Source organism: Capricornis sumatraensis, chromosome 19 (assembly GCF_032405125.1).
Source record: "Capricornis sumatraensis isolate serow.1 chromosome 19, serow.2, whole genome shotgun sequence".
Lineage (NCBI taxonomy): Eukaryota > Metazoa > Chordata > Mammalia > Artiodactyla > Bovidae > Capricornis > Capricornis sumatraensis.
Window position 1 is genome coordinate 63,335,877 of NC_091087.1, and position 24,089 is coordinate 63,359,965.

The following is a 24,089-nucleotide window of genomic DNA, read 5'->3' on the forward strand; positions in this document are numbered from 1 at the left end:
ATAAGACGGGATCATCAATCTTATTGAGAAAAAATAGAGATGCTCTAACACAGGGAAAAGTGAAAGTCTCTCAGTTGTGTCCGACTCTTTGCAACACCATGGACTATACAGTCCATTGAATTCTCCAGGCCAGAATACTGTAGTGTGTAGCCTTTCCCTTCTCCAGGGGATCTTCCCAACCCAGGGACTGCACCCAGATCTCCCACATTGCAGGCAGATTCTTTACCAGCTGAGCCACAAGGGAAGCCTGTAACAGTGAGGACCAATATTAATTGGGTGGCTTCTGGGCCACACACTTTTACTACCAAGGATACTCCAAGATAAAAATCCATAGAAACTGAAAAAAAAAAAAAAAAGGAAACTAACTCACAGAGTGATAGGTATCTGATTGCCAAAGCCTCAGATCCTTCATGAATGAAGACATTTCGTTGTTTTGGGCAAAGGATCCTAATAAAATGAGGTACACTTCAGAGGCAAGGCAGCACGTGGAATGTGTGGTGGAGAGATAAACCTAAGATAAACTAAGTCAGCTTTAGGGGCTTAGTTACAGGGTCATAAAAGAGTCACTTTTTTTTTTTTTTGGTATTTTGCTAAAGTGTACTAATTATCACCATTTTCTTCCTTTTTGACAAGAAATTAAGAGAAATTGATAGCACCTAGAGATTCTGGACTCCAAGAACAGTGGCTCTGTGACATTATCTCTGGAATCCCATCATTAGCTATGACTTTGGATGGACTGTTTTCAGGAAAGAGGTGAATAAATTTGTGGTCACATGAAGAATGAATTAGCTGAGCAGGGGTATCCTTGAACACACAGGAATACAGATGCATACATGGCATCCACAGCTCAAACAGCCAAAGTGTAGACCACAGGATAGAATCTTAATAACTTTCCTGAGGTCACACAGTTTGTAGGTGATGGAGCTAGATAAAAACCAGGCTATAAGATGTTAATATCACCTCTTGACTTCCACTCCTGGTCCATGTGAGAGACAGGCTGCTGAGATGAGCACGAACCAGGCTGCGGAGAGCAAACTTCTGGCTTCGAACCAACAGAAGGAACTAGAGGATTTGCCAAAAGACTACCCCTTGAGCACCAGTGAAGATGAAGGGGACAATGATGGAGAAAGAAAGCGTCAGAAGCTTCTGGAATCAATCAATTCACTTAATGGAAAGGATAGGCAGAAACTGGCTGAGAGGTCTGAGGCTAGTCTGAAGGTGTCAGAGTTCAGTGTAAGTTCTGAAGGATCAGGAGAAAAGCTAGTCCTTTCAGATCTGCTTGAGCCTGTTAAAACTTCATCCTCATCGGCTGCTGTGAAAAAGCAGCTGAATCGAGTGAAATCAAAGAAGACTGTGGAGTTACCACTTCACAGAGAAGAGATTGAGCGGATCCACAGAGAAGTGGCATTCAATAAAAGCTCCCAAATCCTCTCCAAATGGGATCCTGTCGTTCTGAAGAACCGGCAGGCAGAACAGCTGGTTTTTCCCCTGAGCAAGCCCCAATCAGCCTTTGCTCCCATTGAACATGTGGTCAGTAGCTGGAAGGCAGGAACTCCCCTGGAGCAGGAGATTTTTAATCTTCTCCGTAAGAACAAGCTGCCTGTGACAGACCCTTTACTGACTCCCGTGGAAAAGGCCTCTCTCAAAGCTATGAGCCTGGAAGAGGTAAAGATGCGCCGAGCAGAGCTTCAAAGGGCCCGGGCCCTGCAGTCCTACTATGAGGCTAGGGCTCGAAGAGAGAAGAGAATCAAAAGCAAAAAGTATCACAGAATTCTGAAGAAAGGAAAGGCCAAGCAAGCCTTAAAAGATTTTGAGAAGCTGCAGAAGGTCAATCCTGCTGCGGCATTGGAAGAACTAGAAAAACTTGACAAGGCCAGAATGATGGAGCGAATGAGCCTTAAGCACCAGAACAGTGGGAAATGGGCAAAATCAAAGGCAATTATGGCCAAATATGACCTGGAGGCTCGCCAGGCTATGCAGGAACAGCTGTCCAGGAACAAAGAGCTGACGCAGAAGGTCCGGGCGGCCTCTGAGAGTGAGGAAGAGGAGGAAGGCCAGGAGGAAGAGGAAGAAACTCTTGTTCCTGACATGGTGAATGAGGTGCAGATAAAGGCAAATGGACTGAACCCCTGGATGTCCAAGAATCACTTCATTGATGCCAAAGAGACTGAGGTCCAGAAAGACCTGGAAGACCCTGCTGAGCCTGAAGCCCAGGAGACTTCTGAAAGTGAGGAAGAAAGAGCAGTAGTGGAGGAAGAAACTCTCTTGAAAGAATTTGAGGAAAGGCGATCCCTTAGACAGAAGTCTAAGCTCAACCACATGGCGGAGCCAGTGCACAGACGTGTAACAAAGGATCCCAGCAGCCAGGAGGTGCTGTCCGAATTGAGGGCACTGTCTCAGAAACTCATCATGGAGAACCATCAGTCAGGCAAGCAAGAACTGAATTCAGTGAGGACAGCTCAGAGAGAGGAATCTGCCAGGGAGGAAGAGGAGCCCATGTTGCTGCAGAGGCCAAAGAGAGCTCGGACTCTGGACAAGCTGGAGGAGCTGGGCAGAGAAGGGTGTGCTGAAAACAAGGAGCTTCCCAGAACTGCAGTGGAAGGGCTGCAGTTGGAGAAGAATCGAAGTAATCATATTGGAGCCCCCAAGGAGAAGAAAAGGAAGGAGCAAATGATTGATCTCCAGGACCTCCTTACCACAAAATCGCCTTCCGTGAAGTCCTTGGCAGTTCCCACGACTGTACAGGAGTTGGAAGATGAAGAAGAGAGAGATCAAAGGCATATGATAAAGGAAGCTTTTGCTGGGGATGATGTCATCAGAGACTTCTTGAAAGAGAAGAGGGAAGCTGTGGAGGCAAGTAAGCCAAAGGACCTGGACCTGACTCTGCCTGGCTGGGGCGAGTGGGGTGGTATGGGCCTGAAGCCCAGTGCCAAGAAGAGACGCCGGTTTCTCATTAGAGCCCCTGAGGGTCTTCCAAGGAAAGACAAGGATTTGCCAAACGTGGTTATCAATGAGAAGCGGAACATCCATGCAGCAGCTCATCAGGTGCAGGTGTTTCCACATCCATTCACGCACCATCAACAATTTGAAAGGACCATCCAGACCCCCGTAGGATCTACATGGAACACCCAGAGGGCCTTCCAAAAGCTGACCATGCCCAAGGTTGTCACCAAGCCAGGCCATATCATTAAGCCTATCAAAGCAGAGGATGTGGGCTACCAATCTTCCTCAAGGTCGGACCTCTCTGTCGTACGGAGGAATCCAAAACAACTCTCCATATGTCACAAAAAACACGTGGAGGATGACTGTGTGGATTGAACTGCTGAAGTAGTGACACCTTGGTGCCGGGAACCAACAGCCCCGACTGTTCCTCCACTGGCCTGGTTTTACTTGGAGCTGCAAGATGATTCCAAAACAAGCTTAGCACACCATGGGTGTAGTTAAGCCACATTTTAGAAATAAAGGCATTTTTATCTATTTAACTGGAAGAAAATGTTAATATCAGGGGCAAGTGAGTGTGGGTTATACGAGAATCCTCTGTACCACTGAAATAACTTTTCAGTAAATGTTAAAGTAGTTTAAAAAATTTGTTAAAAGAAGAAACACAGGTTGTCATACTCTGTAGTTTACACTTTTAATCTCTGTGCCAGGTTTAATCTCTGGAGCCCTAGCCCAAGTGATGCTCTGAGGAGCTGACAAACTCCTGTCTCCTAAGTCCCCAGAATGAGTCTCCTTCCTCCCCACGGACAAGCACTCCTTGTCCAGATTTTGCTTTGATTTTCTGGCTTCCTGTAGTATCCTTCCAGTAAATTTCCCTTTCATTGTAATTAGACAGGATGGATTTCTATTACCTGCAACAGAACAGCAACAGCTAACACTTAAGAGTATTCACAAAGCCAGGCACTGTTCTAATTACTTTGTATGTATTAATTCATTTGGCCTTCACAACAGCCCTATGAGGTAGGTATTAATATTACCCCATTTTACAGGTGAAAACACTCAGGCACAAAGAAATTAAAGGATTTTCTCAGGTCATACATCTAGGAAGTGGCAAACCTGTAATGTCTGGCTCCTGAGTCTGAGTGCTGGGTCTACCCTGCCCACTGTCCTCTCAGAAGAACTTTCAGGATACACCGGCACGGCCCTGGTTTATGGTTCCCAGAACTGGACTCACCTGGGCTGGATGCATATCCTTGCCCCACGTTGTCGAGAGCAGACTGTGGCTCCTCCTGAGCTTTTCCAGGAGGGTGTAACTCTCTGATCTCCAAATGTACTGGCCATCTTCTGACGACCTGGGAACGGGTGCTCTGAGAGCACACACAGGTGCATCTTTTGGAGTTCTGCATGTCACATGTAGTTCTGTAAACCAGTTCCTCCTCCAGACTCAGCCCCATGATGGGGTCACATTTCCTCTTCTTTGGGTGTTACAATCTGATTTGGAAGTTGCCTCAAGAAAACCCAGATGGCTTCACCTGTAGTTCCCGTGAGGTTCTGAATGTACACATGGACAGGAGCCTCCTTTATCACCTGTCTTTCCCTGCCAGGACTGCATTCTACTCATTCTGATCTGAAAAGGACAAGGCTCAGAATGGGCTCCAGTCAACAGAAGCTATTGAATAAACACAGAAAACCCGTTCCCCAAGAGATGGTTATCATTTTTCATTTTCTTAAAAATCTCAAGGAAAATCTTCTAAGTGTTAACTAAGAAATTTTCTATGTATCCAAAATAAGAGAATGGAAATGGTAAACATGTTGACAAAGTGTAATTTGAGTTAAAATGCTAATTGTATAGTATTTTATCTAATTTTTACATTAACATTAAAATACACTTTTTCCCTAGGGATTGAGAAAATTATGATTATCTTTTTGTTCACTGTTCAGAGTTTCATCTATGAACTAGCTAATTGGCAGTGATATTTGTGGGGTTCACATTGTTTCTTCTAATCAGTTTTTTGAACATATCCCATGGGTGGATATTACGTATTTGGAACATAAATGCTATAAAAATTAATCCCCCTAGCAGTACAGCTGCTGCAACAGCAATAAGTGTGTGTCCTGGAAATGGCAGAGGGACTTCGTCAACATAAATCTGCAACAGAGAAAGCAAAGTCTTTAAGTTTTCTGAGCTCAGCAATTCAAAACATTGAACTTGACATGATTCACACAATGGTGGAAACACTACTACTCATATAGCAATATTCTGTCCAGACCAATATAGATATTCAGCCTCAACAGTCTCTTGGCAATCTGACAGGTAAAAATGTGCACATGTTACATAGGGAATAATAATTCGATTTATATCCTGTATCTTTATCTTTCATCTTTTTTCTTCTTCTTCTTAATCTTTTTTCCTATGCTTGGGCTTACTTGCTCCGCGGCATGTGGGATCTTCCCAGACCAGGGATCGAACCCATGTCTCTTGCATTGGCAGGCAGATTCTTTACTACTGAGCCACCAGGAAAGCCCTATCATTTGTCTTTAATGGCAGAGGTGGTCAGACAGAACACTTACATAGTAGGAAAACGTTCTGTGTTCAGTCACAGAGGAACAGGCAAAGTGCCATTGGAACATGGTGAAAGTGCAAGTGGCTCAGTCATGTCCGACTCTTTGCAACCCCATGGACTATACAGTCCATGGAGTTCTCCAGGCCAGAATACTGGAGTGGGTAGCCTTTCCCTTCTCCAGGGGATCTTCCAAACCCAGGGATCAAACTGGGTCTCCTGCATTACAGGCAGATTCTTTACCAGTTGAGCCACAAAGGAAGCCCAAGAATACTGGAATGGATAGCCTATCCCTTCTCCAGCTGATCTTCCTGACCCAGGAATCGAACCGGGGTCTCCTGCATTGCAAGCTGACTCTTCACCATCTGAGCTATCAGGGAACATGGAACATGGTGAGAAGTGCCTGACTGCTTAGAGTAACCAGGGAACGTGCTTCCCGATCTGAACCTTGGAGAATAAGAGGAGGAGGAGAAGGTACATTCAAGGTAGAGGAAATAAGCATGTGCTCTTCCAGACTACCATCTCTTCAGAAAATTCTCAGTATGAGTGCCAACACTGGGAAATTTCTGTATATTCAAAATGTTTCCTCTCCCTGAGAGGATAATTAATAAACACAAGTTCCTAGAGGGGAGACAGGAGCACTGACAGAAGCAAGGGTCTTCTGAGACTAGAGGTAAGGGTGGTTGCCATGTACGCTACAGGTAGAAGTGGGGGCATATGGAGAGTAAAATGGTTCAAGCTTGTGTTTTCCCTGTGAAGTAAGAAGCAAGACTATCTTTTGAGGTAGAATAAAGTAGAGATGAATAGAAACAGGATGTGGGAATGTGGGAAAATGCCAGGACAAGATAAAGGATTAAAAAGCTGCTTCAGTGTATATTGATCTTTGTAAAACATTGGTCTGTCTATAAAACAACTTTAAAAAAAAAAAACAAAAAAAAACCAGAGACTGCTTTATTTTCGACCAGAAGAATCTTGACCGTCTAGTTGAAGGTGAAAGTCGCTCAGTCATGTCTGACTCTTTGGACTCTGCTGCTACTGCTAAGTTGCTTCAGTCGTGTCTGACTCTGTGTGACCCCATAGATGGCAGCCCACCAGGCTCCCTCGTCCCTGGGATTCTCCAGGCAAGAACACTGGAGTGGGTTGCCATTTCCTTCTCCAATGCATGAAAGTGAAAAGGGAAAGTGAAGTTGCTCAGTCATGTCCAACTTAGCAACCCCATGGACTGCAGCCCACCAGGCTCCTCCATCATGGGATTTTCCAGGCAAGAGTACTGGAGTGGGGTGCCATTGCCTTCATTTTGGACTCTGTAGTCCATGAAATTCTCCAGGCCAGAATATTGGAGTGGGTAGCCTATCCCTTCTTCAGTGGATATTCCCAACTCAAGAATTGAACTGGGGTCTCCTGCATTGCAGGTGGATTCTTTACCAACTGAGCTATGAGGAAGCCTTGACTGTTTAGAAGTAGTACCAAAAATGAGGTATTGAAAGCAACAGAATTTAAAAGGTGGCTCTGGCAAGTGGTGTGGAAAGCAGTGAGAAACTGCTTCAAATGTGAGAAGATAATTTTCGTGTTAATGGACCACCTGGTTTAGTCATGTCCTGTTGTACTTGGAGGCTCAGACTATGTACCCAGTGCTTCAATATTTATTGGGGATTGAAGGAAATGGCAACCCACTCCAGCACTCTTGCTTGGAAAATCCCTTGGATGGAGGAGCCTGGCGGGCTACAGTCCATGGGGTTGCAAAAAGTCAGACACGACTGAGCGACTTCACTTCACTTTTATAGAAAAATATTACCTATTGAATGTGATATACTACTTGTGGTTTTTGGTATGGTGCTCCAAGGCAACAAAAGTCTTTCTTTTAAATGTGGCCCATCAGAGGAGGTTGGATAATTAGCTTTGTAAGATCTGAAGATCTAATCTGTTTGTGATCTGTGAGGAAGACAATTGTGTGCTGCACGTAACTGCAAAAAATGAGTCTGCTTTTCTCTAAAGAAAATGCTAAAGTTAGGAAGACTAGAGGAAATAATCCATTGTAATCATAATCTTTATTTTTCTTCTGTCTCTCTGTTCTGCTTCCTCAGTGTCAGATAACTCCCTCCAAAGTCCTAACAGTCCTACAGCTTGATAAGTAGCTCCTGAGGCTGCAAGCTTCCTTGTTCAACGTCATTAAGAAAGAGCAAGTTCACATCTTGGCACTTAGCGCGAAAGCACTGGGATTGCACAGTTGTAGATCATGTGCTCATCCCTAAACACTCCTCAGAAATGTTTAATAGCTTCACATTGCTGATAGGAATTTTCCAAAGTTCTCATTCTGACATTTGAGGTCTCCCACAATGGAACCCTAACCTACCCACTTTCATGTATATAACTTTCCATTCCAGCCAAATGGATCTACTACTGAAATGATTGCTTAATGCCTCTCTGTATCTGTGTCTTTGCTGCTGTCATTCTTTCCACCCAGAATGCCTTCCTTACCCATTTCTACCTAAAACAAAATTTTATTGACTTTACCAATTGGACAATATGAAAATTTCATTTCTTCAATTAAGCCATCTAATACATTTCTAGGGCTTCCCTTGTTTCTCAGCTGGTAAGGAATCCGCCTGCAATGCGGGAGACCTGGGTTCAACCCCTGGGTTGGGAAGATCCCTTGGAGAAGGGAAAGGCTACCCACTGCAGTATTCTGGCCTAGAGAATTCCATGGACTGTATAGTCCATGGAGTCACAAAGAATTGGACACCACTCAGTGACTTTCACTTTCACTTCTATACATTTCTGAGAGTGGAAACCCTATCGCCCCTGAAATCATGTATTTTCCAGCTAAATTTCTGTCTCTAAAGTTCTTGAAAACAGTTTTTCTTTAAATGTTTCCCTTCCAATCTTCTATGATTATCTAAATATTCCATGAGAAGTTTTTAAAAAAGGTTGAACACCAGAATCACAGAAAAGTATGTTCTAGACATGATATCTTTTTATCATCAAAATACTTCAGTTTGTGCTTCTTTAACACAAATTGAAAGGATTCACTCATATTAGAGTGCAATTATAAAAACCAAGATACTAACTCTGAGACAATGCTACTTTCTAATCTACAGATCTTACTCACATTTTGTCAGTGATTTCAATAATGTCCTTTATGATGAGAAAAAAAGCCAAGATTTTGTTTTGCATCCCATTGTTTCAGGATACTTTCAAAAGCATGATTTAAGAAACTTTATCTTTTTCGATTGTTTCTTAATGATTCTCTTTCTTTATTAACTGTGCAATCACTTCCTATTTTTCTTTCATTCATTTTTGTAATTCTTCCTTCATTCCTGAAACTTTGTATCTCTGCTGACTCCTCTTCTTAGCCTGAAGAATTTCCTTATGCATTTTTTTTTTTAGAGAAGTTCTGCCTACAGTAGATTACTTTATTCTTCCTTCACCTGAAAAAACCTTTATTTCCCTCTCATTCCTGAAGGATATTTTCACTAGATACAGAATTCTGGGTAGACAGTCCTTCCTCCCTACACTGTGACTGTCCTCAGTACATTAAGGATGTTGTACAACTTTCTTCTTGCTTCTGTGGATTCATGAATCTAATTCATTCGAGTTTTATCTCCCCGTATTATTGTGCTCTTCCATGAAACGGGGGCTGACCATGGGACAAAGAGGTGAGAAAAAAGAGAAAAATAATGAGGATTTTCTCTTAGGCTCCTCATATGACAGGTACTTCTTTTTCTGGACCCTCTTTCTAGTGGGATGGATTTTCTCTCAGGATCTTATCTACACTGCTGCTTTGGCCACCCATCTGGTGCAGACTTATTACTGAGGCAGGGCCAGGACAGAAAAAGGAAAAGGAGAGAGTTGAGAGCTTTTGTTTTTAATAATGTTGTACTGGTATTTGACAGTGAATGAGCCATTAACTAATTAAATTCACATTCCTCTACACCCCCATAGGCAGCAGATACCATTATGCAAGTAAGCAAAAATGAGTCATTGAATATCAGAGGGTGATTTGAGGAGACTGACTTTGGTTTCCAATTCTTTTGGATCTTGATGGCTTTGGGAGCATATAAGACTCTATTATCACAATGCAAATAACCAAAGGGAGGATAATGCTGGAAACTAAAATGTTATAGGCCGAGGTCTCCGTGGGGAGATAGTCGGAGGGATCAGAAAACGGCTAAATATGGAAAGTGAAGAGGGAACAAAAACAAAGACAGGCATTATTACAACTTTCTCAGCATCAACTGGTCCTGAGACCTGTCGAGGACTCTGACTTCACCCTTGCTGATGATGTCACCTCCAGTCTCCAGGACCCCCATCTCTCAGCCTTGTCCATCATATACATTCTGTCCTTTTTTTCTCTTCAGTGTGTCCTGGACGGATGCCTGTCATATTACTTCCCCAGCCATCACCCCACTGAATATCTGTGCCTTCACTGTACCTGAAATTCTTCAACTAAGTTACAGAAAGAGACCCCTGGAACAACAGACACTCTGAAGTGAAAGAGCTCAGATCCCTGTGGAAAAAATACACCAGGCATTAGCAACATCGACATGTATGTTCCTTTAAGTAAAATATACACTGGGGTTACTTTCCCTACTGATGCTGCATAGAAAAATTTCCATCTCTTTTCTAAGCTTCTTGAGCATATACTTCATATAACAAGATAAAAATGGAAGGAGAAGGACAAGAGTTTGAAGCAGAGGGACTCGATAGCTGATACTTTTTTCTTTTTCTTTCTTCTTTTTTTGAAGAAAAGATATTCATTCTATTTTATTTATTTTCTCTACAGCTCTACTGAGGTATTATTGGCAAATAAAAATATACATTCAAGGTATACATGTGCTGGGGTTTTGGGGTAGATTTTTCTAAAATTGGAGTGTAATTTCTTTTCAGTGTTGTGTTAGTCTCTGCTGTACAGTGAGTCAGCTGTATATATATATATATATCCCCTGCCTCTTGTGCTCGCCTCTCTGCCCCCCTACCCATCCCACCCATCAAGGGCATCACAGACCACCTAGCTGAGCTCTGTGTGCTACACAGCAGGTTCACAGACACATAAAGTCTAACAAGGCCTTGAGGAGTACTTTGGGCTAGTCCACATATATGGTTTTAATATGTCCCCTAACTTTTATTGGCTTTCACGACAATTACCTAGATGATGTCAACCTGCTGTGTTCTTAGAGGCAGCTGGACCCAGAAGACATGTGTCTGTGTATGTCAAGGTGAAGAACAGTGAATCCGTTTCCACTAACTTTGGGAAACACCTTATCTGTTCCACCTTGATAATCCATTAGTCTTGTATTTCAGCTCAAAAAATGGTAAGTTAATGTTAAATTCAACATTAAGGTATCTATAGAAATAATAGCATCAAGGGAAATGGAGGAAAGCCTCCACACACTTCTCAGATGCTGTTTCCACCATTCATAGATTTAACTAAACTTTAAAAACAAAGACATAAAGGTCCTATCTAAACTCAAAATAGGGAAAATACAAATGTTGTCAACTTACCTTTATACTTAAGTTGAGGCCTAAAGGATTATACACTGGAGCAGAAAGAATCGATTCTAAGTAGGCCTTCATTTTTTTAATGTTTTCTGGCACAGTATGTCCTAAAATCACACCAAGTGTATTTTAAGCACATGTATGTTATTTTCTCATTCTGCATAAAGTTTCTTAAGTGCATTAAGGTACAGTGACAGATTCCACTCTATAACATGGCTAAATTCTTTCATAGTTTTAGTTCTTCCTGACTTGGTGGAGAATATATTTACGGGAAATTAGCCCTAGCATATGACAGGGTGTCTTCTCAGGGGCATCATCAAGAAGGACAAGATCTCTGACCACCTTAATCCAGACTGACCTTCCTTTCCTGCCCTGTGCTCTTGACTAGTCCTGATCAGCCTATATTTTGGATACTTGGCAATGAAATAATTTCAGGACTACCTTAGCAGTTGGTAAATGATTTCCAGTAAGGTAGCAGAGAAGTTCCACAATAAGATCACCGAAATCTTTTCCAAAGGAAATGATCAGTTACTCCTGTTTTCTTATAATTCTTTCTAAAACTATATATGTAGTGTAGGGGTTAGAGATTGCAGTGGTGTAACGGTACATGGGATCTAAAGGGGGAAAAAACCTCTGATTGCAGCATCTGCCACTTTTCAGGATGTGAATATTCTTTTCTAAATTAAAAAAAAATTTAAGTTGAAGTATAGTTGATTTAAATGTTAGAAAAAAATATTATGTTAATTCCTAGTATATAGCAAAGTGATTCAGTATATATATATATATATATATATATATATATATATTCTTTTTCGTATTCTTTTCTATTATAGGGTATAACAGGATATTGAATATAGTTTCTTGTGTTATACAATGAGACTTGTTTAGTTATTTAGTTTATATATAGTAGTTTGTATCTGCTAATCCCAAACTCTTAATTTCTCCTTCTCCCATCCCATTTCCCCTTTGGTAACCATAAATTTGTTTACTCTGTCAATGAGTTTTCTTCTGTTTTGAAAATAAGTTCATTTGTAGCATATTTCAGATTCCACATATAAGTGATATCATATGAAATTTATCTTTTTCTTCCTTACTTTGCCTAGTGTGATAATCACTAGGTCCATCTATGTTACTGCAGATGGCATTATTTCATTCATTTTATGGCTGAGCAATAGTCCATCTATATATATGTCTCTCTCTCTATGTCTGTATATATATATATCACATCTTTATCCATTCAACTGTCCGCGGACACGTAGGTTGCTTCATGTCTTGGCTATTGCAAATAGTGCTGCTATGAACAGAGGGGTGCATTGTATCTTTTTCAATTATAGTTCTTTTGGGATAGACGCCCAGGAGTGGGATTGCTGGGTCATGTGACAGTTCTCTCTTTAGTTTTTTTAAGAAACCTCCACACTGTTCTCCATAGTAATTGTACCAATTTACATTCCTACCAACAGCATGGGAGGTTTCCCTATTTTCCATACAGGGTGTGAATATCCTCTTCATGACTAACTTTAAGCAACTAGTGTGTAACAACCAGTATGCCAAAATGCTTGAATATTTAACAATTGGCGTTCAAAGAGAACAGGTTTCAGCAAACCACAGAAAATGAGGATGTTAGTTAAAGCAAAATGTTTACTAATTCTCTTTGCTCAATTTTTCATTTCAAAAATTCATATGTGGGTCAGAGTGTGACTCACAGAATATGAAATGTCTGGATATTTGGTCACATTTAGAAATTTCGTTTAACTCCATTTATTGATCTATCAATCTATCTACCCATCAATCTCCTTAAAAGTACACATTCATGAACAAACACAAATGTGCAACAAAAAATTATGTATTTGAGGTAAAATTGAATTTTGGTAGATTTCATTTTACTTATTTAGAAATACTTCTGCATTATTTCAGTTATTTTATCTAAGCTATTTAATAAACTTTTCTTATATAATTGGAAGATAGATCCTATGACTATCTGGCAACACCTTTTATATCTTCCTCCATACAAGCAATGAAAGGAGACGCCAGACCAACATGTGGCACAAACTCAATCAATCATTTTTGCTGCTAATCTAGATAATGGCCCTGAATCCAGGCCACTGAAGTGATGGTGAAATAAGTGTGAGACACAGACACAGAAAACAAACTTATGGTTAACAAAGGGGAAAGGGGAAGAGGGGATAAACTAGGAGGTGGGGATTAACATATATATAGAACTATTTACAAAATAGATCACCATCAAGGACCTATTGTATAGCACAGGGGAATCTACTCAATATTTTGTAATAATTTATAAAGGGTAAAGAATTTGAAAAAGAATATATAAATATATGTACAACTGAATCATTGCACTGTATTAAAAAAAAAGTGTGAGATGATAGAAGTAGCATGAACAATGATATAATAACTGATTAAACTTCTTTTCCAAAGACCTCTTGATTATCTTTTGGGTAAAAAGGTTTTGTAAACCACTTCTCTAGGTAATAACAGTGTGTGTGCTGTGCTCAGTCGTATCCGACTCTTTGCAGCCCCATGGACTGTACCCCACCAGACTCTTCTGTCCATGAAATTTTCCAGGCAAGAATACTGGAGTGGGTTGCCATTTCCTATTCCAGGAATCTTCCTGACCTGGGGCTTGAACCCACATCTCTTGCATCTCCTGCATTGGCAGGTGGATTCTTTACCACTACGCAACCTGGGAAGCCCAAAAACCACAGTACTTATAGCTGCAACAATTGTAGAAGAAAGCAAATCCTACTTAGGTTCCAGTTTTCCCTGTTATTCACTTCAGTCACAGTAACCAGGTATGGAGTTTCCACTGGGAAATTCCCATCTTCACTGTAAACTTGCAAAGAAACTGGATATTGTATAACTGGAAACTTAAAACGAGGAACCTAAAATGCAAATGTCAAGAATGAGTATAAATTTGGAAAATTGATACTAATTTCATTTCCTGGAAAAGGATGAATAGAATTTGGCTATTCTAAATTAAGTGTGCTTCTGAGAGAATTTCTGCCTTCTCAGGTCATGAAAAAAAATCTGTCTTACAGCAGAATCAGTGTGAATTTCAAAAGTAATATGCAAACACTGTGGTAGCAAAACTCATATCTTTCTATTGACCTTTTTTCTTCCCATAGGAATTTGCTATGATGATTTTTTGACTAACCCATATCCCTTAAGGTACTGTATGAACTGTAAGGTACTGTATGAGGAGAGTGAAAAAGTTGGCTTAAAGCTCAACATTCAGAAAACAAAGATCATGGCATCTGGTCCCATCACTTCATGGGAAATAGATGGAGAAATAGTGGAAACAGTGGCAGAATTTATATTTTTGGGCTCCAAAATCTCTGTAGATGGTGACTGCAGCCATGAAATTAAAAGACACTTACTCCTTGGAAGAAAAGTTATGACCAACCTAGACAGCATACTAAAAAGCAGAGACATTACTTTGCCAACAAAGGTCCATCTAGTCAAGGCTATGGTATTTCCAGCAGTCATGTATGGATGTGAGAGTTGGACTATAAGGAAATCTGTAAGAACTGGGTCTTCCTAAAGCCCTCTCCCTGCCAGTCATGATCTTTCCATCATACTCATTAAACTCAGGCTCTAGAGTTGAAATCTAGCTCCATCACATATTAGTTATATGATCTTTAGCAAATTACCAGGCTTCTGTGTGCCTCTAGTGAAACGAGACAAGTCATGGAGAAGCCTTAGAGCAGTATATGGTAGAAGTAAATGCTCAAGAAATAGTGGAATTCAGTAAGCGTGGAGTTGTGGTGGTACATAATAGCAATCTTTGCAATTTATTGAATGCTGACTCTATGCCCAATATTATGGTGCATGATTTTATTTTTATATAAAAACAAAACAATGAAATCACTTAAAATAATGTCATATGTAGTCTGACAAGGACTTTGAAACAAATCTACTTAAAAGTTATACCAAGTGCATAGGTTGAGTCAGCTAATGCAGACACCAACATCAACCTGATACATGTCTGAATGCTTGGAGACTAACAGAAGGAACTATGTGACATAGAACCCACTCTCTTAACCAGCATATTATACTGTCTTCTAGTTTGTCACTACTGCCTTGAGCTTCAAGTTTGATATTCCAGAGCCTGATACATATTATATACTCAATAGTTTTTTGAATAAATCAATATTTACCACAATCTAGTACAGTTTTTGACAGGTTATAAATTGCTATCATATAGATATATGCATGTGTGTATCTTTATAAGAACCTGTGAAATGAATAGGGCAATGCAAGTTTTATTCTCTTTTACAGATGAGGTTAATTACTATGTCTCAGTTCAGTTTAATCGCTCAATTGTGTGTGACTCTTTGCGAGAGAATTACTATGTCTGGGAACATTTAAATTACAATCTTTTTAGCTTGATGTCATCTTTAATTCTATGTCACAATAAGACATTATTTCTACGTCTTAGGTTTCATGTTTAACCAAAATGCACATTTCAAAATCTTATTAATATGAAAGCACTCTGTCTTCAGGAAATTAAAGATTATCTTACCTTTTCTCGACAATCTGAGAAAGCAACAGCATATGAAAACTTCTGATCATTTGTACAATTACACTCCTTCCGAGTAGTTGCATTTGCACACTGTTTGAATTTGCCAGATCTCTGCAAATAGAATTAAAATAGGTCGATGTGCTGGTTTTGGTGGCAGAATTTCTGCAGACTGAGTGAATATGAAATAAATATTTGTTCCCTGAATGAATAAAACTTTGAGAAGGTCAAAGGGGAAAAGTCCATTAATAATAAGGTAAAAGCACAGTATTTCTGAATTTTGTCTCCTTGCTTAGTAAGGAATCCAAGTATCACTCAGCTGCTTACCTCAGGGTTACCCTAGAGTGAGTCTACAGGCAGGGGACCAGAAAGCTTGTATCATTAAAAAAATCATTTTATATTTGGTACGCTGAGTCTTCCTTGCTGTGCACAGGTTTCCTCTAGCCGTGGTGAGTGGGGGCTCCTCTTTGTTGAGGTGCCCGGGCTTCTCACTGTGGTGGTTTCTCTTGTTATGGAGCACGGGCTGCAGGGTGCAGAGGCTTCAGCAGTTGTGGCTCCTGGGCTCTAGAGCGTGGGCTCAGTAGTTGCGACGCACAGGCTTAGCTGCTCCATGGCATGTGGGATCCTCCAGACCAGGGGCCGATCCTGTGTCCCCTGCATCGGCAGGCAGATTCCTATCCACCGTACCACCAGGGAAGTCCAGCCCGTGTCATTCTGAATGCACTAACTAGGATGCTTACCTCTCTGTCCTTGGCCGCTCCCATCACTAGCATGGAAGCTGAGACCTAAAGGAGCAGACCTGGCCTGTCGTGCTGCAGACTATGGGTAGTCTTCAAACGTATTATTTTGTACTTGTCTCTCCTCATCGCAGTCACTAATGCTGTTAAAATCCCCACTGTAGCCATCCACATGTTCTTCATTTTTTCATTTGCTCACTCTTGCTAGAGGTTAGTTTATTCATTTTGGCGAAGAACTGGCTTTTGATTTTGATAATCAACTCTATTTCTAAAAAAAGTTATTCTTCCTTCTTTTTATAAGATTACCATTCTTTTCCCCATTGCTTCTTTTTTCTTCTTTCTATTGAGATAAAATTTATCATTGTCAAGTGTACAATGCAGTGGGCTTTAGTACAATGTTGTTCAATCATTACCACTATTTCATTTCAGAACTAATTTGCTGCTTAGTTGGGTTCATTAGGCTCTTTGAATCTTTTTGAACTCTTGGTTTCACAATTATATTTTCAATTTTTGACATTTTGTGTGTGTGTATGTGTGTGATGTCTGTCTCCATTTTTTTCATCATTACAATGGTTCCTTGAATTGTTCTGAAATAATTACTACGCTTATTCTAAAGTTTGCTTGTATTTATGATACTGTTTTCTGAGGCAGTTTTTTAAGTTGTTGAGATTATGCTTCTTTCTTATTGTGGAAGTTTTTTTTTTCAAATATTTGTTGTTGATCATCATTGTTCAGTCACTCAGTGATGTCCAACTCTTTGTGACCCCATGGACTGCAGCACACCAGGCTTCCCTGTCCTTCACCATCTCCTGGAGTTTGCTCAAAGTCATGTCCATTGAGTCAGTGATGGCATACAACCACCTCATCCTCTGTTGTTCCCTTCTCCTCCTGCCCTCCATCTTTCCCAGCATCAGGGTCTTTTCCAATGAGTCAGTTCTTCCCATCAGGTGGCCAAGTTCAGTTCAGTTCAGTCGCTCAGTCGTGTTCGACTCTTTGCGACCCCATGAATTGCAGCACGCCAGGCCTCCCTGTTCATCACCATCTCCCGGAGTTCACTCAGACTCATGTCCATTGAGTCAGTGATGCCATCCAGCCATCTCATCCTCGGTCGTCCCCTTCTCCTGCCCCCAATCCCTCCCAGCATCAGAGTCTTTTCCAATGAGTCAACTCTTCGCATGAGGTGGCCAAAGTACTGGAGTTTCAGCTTTAGCATCATTCCTTCCAAAGAAATCCCAGGGTTGATCTCCTTCAGAATGGACTGGTTGGATCTCCTTGCAGTCCAAGGGACTCTGAAGAGTCTTCTCCAACACCACAGTTCAAAAGCATTAATTCTTCAGCGCTCAGCTTTCTTCACAGACCAACTCTCACATCCATACATGACCACTGGAAAAACCATAGCCTTGACTAGATGGACCTTAGTCGGCAAAGTAATATCTCTGCTTTTGAATATACTATCTAGGTTGGTCATAACTTTTCTTCCAAGGAGTAAGCATCTTTTAATTTCATGGCTGCAGTCACCATCTGCAGTGATTTTGGAGCCCCCCAAAAATACAGTCTGACACTGTTTCCACTGTTTCCCCATCTATTTCCCATGAAGTGATGGGACCAGATCCCATGATCTTCGTTTTCTGAATGTTGAGGTTTCAGCCAACTTTTTCACTCTCCTCTTTCACTTTCATCAAGAGGCTTTTTAGCTCCTCTTCACTTTCTGCCATAAGGGTGGTGTCATGACAGGTGGCCAAAGTATTGGAGTTTTAGCTTCAGCATCAGTCCTTCCAATGAATATACAGGGTTGATTTCCTTTAGGATTGACTGGTTTGATCTCCTTGCTGTCCAAGGGACTCTCTAGAGTCTTCAACACCACAGTTTGAAAGCATTTGTCTGCTTATCCTTGGGGAGTCTAACTGTAAACTGTGTGTCTGGAATGATGTTACACATGATTGCCTAGTAAGGGGATGATGTCAGTGTAACGAGAAGTTACAGCATTGGTCCAGGTGCACTTTTCCCCCAGGTAATCAGAGGCAGAATTACATACATTTTTAGTCTGCCCCACTAGGTGATGCTATTTAATTTGTATAGCTTTCAAAACTTGAACGTGAAAGTATTAGTGAAAGTGTTTGCTGCTCTGTCATGTGCCATTCTTTGTGGCCCCATGGCCTGTATAGTTTTCAAAGCTTATCTCCCCCATTAAAGATCCTCAAAGGTGTCACGTGTATCTAGTTCACTGTTGTCTCTCTAGAAAATATCTGTACAGTGTCTGATGACTCTGGAAATGCTGGAGTGTGAAATTAACATTTGTTGAATGTAGAAAAGGTCCACCGAAATCTGTTATTTACTTGTATGTAAATTAGGTAATTTCCTATTCAACTCCCAAGAAAATCCAGAAGAAAAAAAGAGAAAACCCAAACTAAGGATTTCCATGTAAATATATTAAACTCATATTTCAATGGAGAAGGCTTGATTCTAGTGACATAGCAGAGTTCATCTTTGGAAGAGACTAGAATTGAAGAATTCAGTATTTGAGTTGCTCATTGCCTGGAACAGAGATTTTTACCCTGAAATCTAAGGTTAAACAAGTCAGTCTCATGTTGTGCATGTATATGTGTGTGTGTGTGTGTGTGTGTAATAGGGTGTGTATAAATGTGTATTATTAGTTTGTTGAACAATTTTTAAGCACTTCCTATGTCTGGCACTTTTCTGGGTACTAAAGATGCATGTGTGCCAAGTCGCTTCAGTTGTGTCCTGCTCTGAGATCCTATGGACTGTAGCCTGCCAGGCTCCTCTGTCCATGGGGATTCTCCAGGCAAAAATACTGGAGTGGGTTGCCATGCCCTCCTCCAGGGAATCTTCCCAGTGCAGGGATTGAACCCATGTCTCTTACATCTCCTGCATTTGCAGGCAGGTTCCTTACCACTGAGCCATCTTCACGGGACACTAAAGATAGCAGAGAGAATAAAACTGATTAAAAATCCTCAATAATAACCCTGTCTTATGTAGCTTACCTTTTAATGAAATCTAATAAATAAACGGGTAAAACACATAAAATTATAAAAGGGGCAATGAAGAAAAATAAGGCAAGGAAGAGGGGCAAGACTGGTGTCAGTGGAGGTGGATGGTACAGTTTTAAACAGAGTGGTCAAGGAAGGCCTCACAATGATGGCAACATTTAAGCAAAAACCTGAAGATGGTGATGAGATGTGCCATGTGATATCTGGCAGAAGTGCATTCCAGACAGAGGAAGTTTCTGAAGCTTAAAGACCCTGAGGTGAAAATACACGTAGTAGGTTTGAAGAATAGCAAGGAGGCCAACATGGCCAGAGCAGACTGACCTGGGGGGAATCAGGTCAGACGCAAATCCAAGGCTAAACAATGGAGGACCTTATAAACCGTTGTAAGAATAAAGCTTTTATTCTGAATGAGACAGGGAGATGAAGAGTTTTGAACAAAAGGAACAACCATTTTCTGTCTTTGTGTGTGCATGTACGTTCAAGAATGAATATGAATGTCCACGTGTCCATATATATACGCAGGTGTGTTTTTCTGGAGGGAGATTTCACAGGTATCTATGAGGTTCCCTTGGGCAGCCACCCCATGATGTACTTTGCTTTTGAACCTAGTGGCTTCTCTCTGTTCTCTCTACTTTGTTCACTCAAACTCGAGAGAGGCAGAGTGCTGCTGGGGTTTGGTTATTTTCTAGGCAGGAAATGAGTCTATGTTGGAGCAAACACTCTTCTCTCCTTTGGGACATCATTCCTTTTACAGGGCTCGAACTATGAGATGCTTTGGGGCTCTTTCATTAAACAAAACATACAAACAAAAAACAATATTCTCATCTCCCTTATGCTCTTTGAAATTCAAGTGGGAGTTTGGGAGAGGTCAAGGGGAAAGAGTCCCTTTAGACTCTTCGGTTCCAAAACCAAATCCAGGAATAGCAGTATAATATCATATAAGAAACGAATCGCCAGTCTAGGTTCGATGCAGGGTGCAGGATGCTTGGGGCTGGTTGCACTGGGATGACCCGGAGGGATGGTGTTGGCGGGGAGGTGGGAGGGGGGTTCGGGATTGGGAACACGTGTACACCTGTGGTGGATTCATGTTGATGTGTGGCAAAACCAATACAATATTGTAAAGTAAAAAAAAATAATAATAAATAAAAAAAGAGAGAAGAAAGGGCTAAAGTAGTAGCAGGAAGAACAGGGACAGCAGTAGTAATCGCGGTAGCGGCAGTAGTAAGGGAGGAGGAGAGGAGGGGGAGGGGAAGGAGAAGCACTGCTGTAGAGGTCACACTATGCTTAACGCACCTTCTCATCTAATCTCTGCAGCTAGGTCTGTTCATCTGTAATTTTACTGAATGGTTTCTTGAATTAAGATAAATACTAGTTTATCTGCAGAAAAAATATTTACCTTCGACTTGTAAAATAGATTTCTTGGTATGGGTTTGCTAGGATCTACATGATAAAAATTATCTGTAAGTGGAATAGCAATTCCCATATTAGATGGAGGCCTGTAGTTTATCTGAAAATGATCAAACAAAGATACTGTAAATTTCATTGTTATTTACCAAGTCTTTAATTTAAAAATCTTGATTTTCCAGAAAAGCATTCAAAACAGATATTTCACTTTTAGCTCCTTGTATTTAAGGAAATTTCTCTTCCCCCAGCACTCCCTCAACCATGCTAATGCAACTTGAACCTTGTAAATAAGTGAATAAAGTTTTAGAGACTAAGGTAGCTGTCATGAAGTCATGCAACAAAGTTTAAAAATCTTATTAAGAGTCTTAGTGACATATTTAATAAATAATTCAATTATTTACTAAATAATTGATGGTTTGGGTAATAATTTGGGATTTTTTGTTACAAAGAAAATTATAAGTAATCAGTTAACAAAGAGCAGTAATTAATATTTAAAAAACAGTCACGTGTTCTGATGAGACAAAAATTAAAATTGTTACTACATTGAAATGGGACCAGTAAGATGTATCAGCTCAAGACAAGTATGAGTCATCTTAAGGGCAAATAACTGTATATACTGTGAAAGCCCAAGATTATGCCACCATAATATAGTAGAAAATAATGATGAGACTATTACACTAAGAAAAACCATTAGTTCAGAACATTTTCACATTTTAGTCATCATATTCTCAAAATGACACGAGGGTTGAAAAATAACTGAAGTGTTCTGAGTAATTCAGGAAAGAAATGCTAAGACCAAATGGCCAGCTAGTAACACAAAAGTAACATATCAAGGAACTGCTTAGGTTTCTTACCGGCAAAACTTTGATCATATTAAAACCCTGACTGTTCACGTAAACTCCACTCATCCAGTCTTCCAAGGGGATAATTTCACTAGGAATGTGATGCATAGACTTGAGATAACTACAGCTGCTTTTCAACATTGGCACGAATGTTGTAACATAGCACTCAGTCGATGCTCCCCAGACAATAAACTCCAGTGAAGTTGAACCCTGGAAATATCCAAATAAATGAAGGTTAATTAAAGTAATTGTTATCTACTGAACTGTGCCTATACCGTATGTTGAGGTCCCAACCTCCAGTATCTCAGAATGGGACTATATTTGGCGTAAGGCCTTTTTGTTGTCATTGTTCATACACTCAGTTGTGTCCGACTCTTTGGAGACCCCATGGACTGCAGCACACCTGGCTTCCCTGTCCGTCACAAACTCCCAGAACTTGCTCAAACTCATGTCCATTGAGTTGGTGATGCCATCCAACCATCTCATTCTTTGTCGTCCGCTTCTCCTCCTGCCTTTAATCTTTCCCCGTATCAGGGTCTTTTCTAATGAGTCAGCTCTTCGTATCAGGTGGCCAAAGTATTGGAGCTTCAGCTTCAGCATCAGCCCTTCCAATGAATATTCAGGATTTATTTCTTTAGGATTGACTGGTTTGATCTCCTTGCAGTCCAAGAGACTCTCAGGAGTCTTCTCCAGCACCACAGTTCAAAAGCATCAGTTCTTTGGTGCTCAGCCTTCTTTATGGTCCAATGCTCACAAACATACATGACTACTGGAAAAACCTTAGCTTTGACCAGATGGACCTTTGTTGGGAAAGTAATGTCTCTGCTTCTCAATATGCTGTCTAGGTTGGTCATAGCTTTCCTTCCAAGGAGCAAGCATCTTTTAATTTCATGGCTGCAGTTGCCATCTGAAGTGATTTTGGAGCCCAAGAAAATAAAATCTGTCACTGTTTCCATTGTTTCCCCATCTATTTGCCATGAAATGATGGGATTGGATGCCACGATCTTCATTTTTTTTAAAGTTTAGTTTTAAGCCAGCTTTTTCCTCTTTCACCTTCATCAGTTCAGTTCAGTTCAGTCACTCAGCCATCTCCAACTCTGTGTAACCCCATGAACTGCAGCACACCAGGCCTCCCTGTCCATCACCAACTCCCAGAGTCCACCCAAACCCATGTCCATTGAGTTGGTGATTCCATTCAACCATCTTATCCTCTGTCGTCCCCTTCTCCTCCTGCCCTTAATCTTTCCCAGCATCAGGGTCTTTTCAAATGAGTCAGCTCTTTGCATCAGGTGGCCAAAGTACTGGAGTTTCAGCTTCAGCATCAGTCCTTCCAATGAACACCCAGGACTGATCTTTAGGATCGACTGTTTGGATCTCCTTGCAGTCCAAGGGACTTTTTTTTTTTTTTTCTATTTATATATATATATATATTTTTTTTTTTATTTTTACTTTATTTTACTTTACAATACTGTATTGGTTTTGCCATACATTGACATGAATCCACCATGGGGGTACATGCGTTCCCAAACATGAGCCCCCCTCCCACCTCCCTCCCCATAACATCTCTCTGGGTCATCCCCGTGCACCAGCCCCAAGCATGCTGTATCCTGCATCAGACATAGACTGGCAATTCGATTCTTACATGATAGTATACATGTTTCAATGCCATTCTCCCAAATCATCCCACCCTCTCCCTCTCCCTATGAGTCCAAAAGTCCGCTATACACATCTGTGTCTTTTTTGCTGTCTTGCATACAGGGTCATCATTGCCATAAGAGTCTTCTCCAACACCACAGTTCAGAAGTATCAATTCTTTGGCACTTAGCTTTCTTTATAGTCCAACTCTCACATCCATACATGACCACTGGAAAAACCATAGCCTTGACTAGTTGGACGTTTGTTGACAAATTAATGTCTCTTCATCAAGAGGCTCTTTAGTTCCTCTTCTCTTTCTGCCATAAGGGTGGTGTCATCTGCATATCTGAGGTTATTGGTATTTCTCCAAGCAAACTTGATTCCAGCTTGTGCTTTATCCAGCCTGGCATTTTGCATGATGTACTCTGTATATAAGTTAAATAAGCAGGGTGACAATATACAGCTTTGACTTACTCCTTTTCCAACTTGGAACTAGTCCATTGTTCCATGTCCAGTTCTAACTGTTGCTTCTTGACCTGCATACATTTCACAGGAGGCAGGTAAGGTGGTCTAGTATCCCCATCTCTTTAAGAATTTTCCAGTTTGTTGTGATCCACACAATCAAAGGCTTTAGTGTAGTCAATGAAGCAGAAGTAGATGTTTTTCTGGAATTCTTTTGCTTTTTCCATGATCCAGCAGATGTTGGCAATTTGATCTCTGGTTCCTCTGCCTTTCCTAAATCCAGCTTGAACATCTGGGAGTTCTCAGTTCACATACTCTTGAGGCCTAGCTTGGAGAATTTTGAGCATTACTTTGCTCAAAAAAAAGTGTGTGAAATGAGTGCAATTGTGTGTTAATTTGAACATTCTTTGTTCAAAGGCCTAAGGAGGTAATTAATTTAAGGCCTTAAAAGAGGTAATTAAATTAAGATG

General features: G+C 40.8%; 2 protein-coding genes across 3 annotated transcripts in view; one reads left to right on the forward strand and one right to left on the reverse strand.

The window, feature by feature from the left end:
• Nucleotides 1-1,005: 1,005 nt before the first annotated feature.
• LOC138095522 (U3 small nucleolar RNA-associated protein 14 homolog A-like) lies at nucleotides 1,006-3,318 on the forward strand. 2 transcript variants are annotated; one of them, XM_068991568.1, is made up of 2 exons: nucleotides 1,006-1,401; nucleotides 1,546-3,318. In XM_068991568.1, exons 1-2 carry the CDS (start codon nucleotides 1,006-1,008, stop codon nucleotides 3,316-3,318), a joined length of 2,169 nt encoding a protein of 722 aa, XP_068847669.1. The 2 variants fall into 2 exon arrangements, with proteins under 2 accessions (XP_068847669.1, XP_068847668.1); XM_068991567.1 differs by having other exon boundaries at nucleotides 1,006-3,318.
• Nucleotides 3,319-4,900: 1,582 nt separating this feature from the next.
• Nucleotides 4,901-24,089, reverse strand: part of CATSPERB (cation channel sperm associated auxiliary subunit beta) — a 136,181-nt gene continuing 116,992 nt past the window's right edge. The window contains exons 20-26 of the mRNA XM_068990985.1: nucleotides 21,535-21,732; nucleotides 20,673-20,783; nucleotides 15,535-15,645; nucleotides 13,759-13,894; nucleotides 11,004-11,104; nucleotides 9,934-10,008; nucleotides 4,901-5,089 (exon numbers count right to left, since the gene is read on the reverse strand). Of these exons, the coding sequence (XP_068847086.1) occupies nucleotides 4,901-5,089; nucleotides 9,934-10,008; nucleotides 11,004-11,104; nucleotides 13,759-13,894; nucleotides 15,535-15,645; nucleotides 20,673-20,783; nucleotides 21,535-21,732 (921 nt within the window). The remainder of the gene's footprint in view (nucleotides 5,090-9,933; nucleotides 10,009-11,003; nucleotides 11,105-13,758; nucleotides 13,895-15,534; nucleotides 15,646-20,672; nucleotides 20,784-21,534; nucleotides 21,733-24,089) is intronic.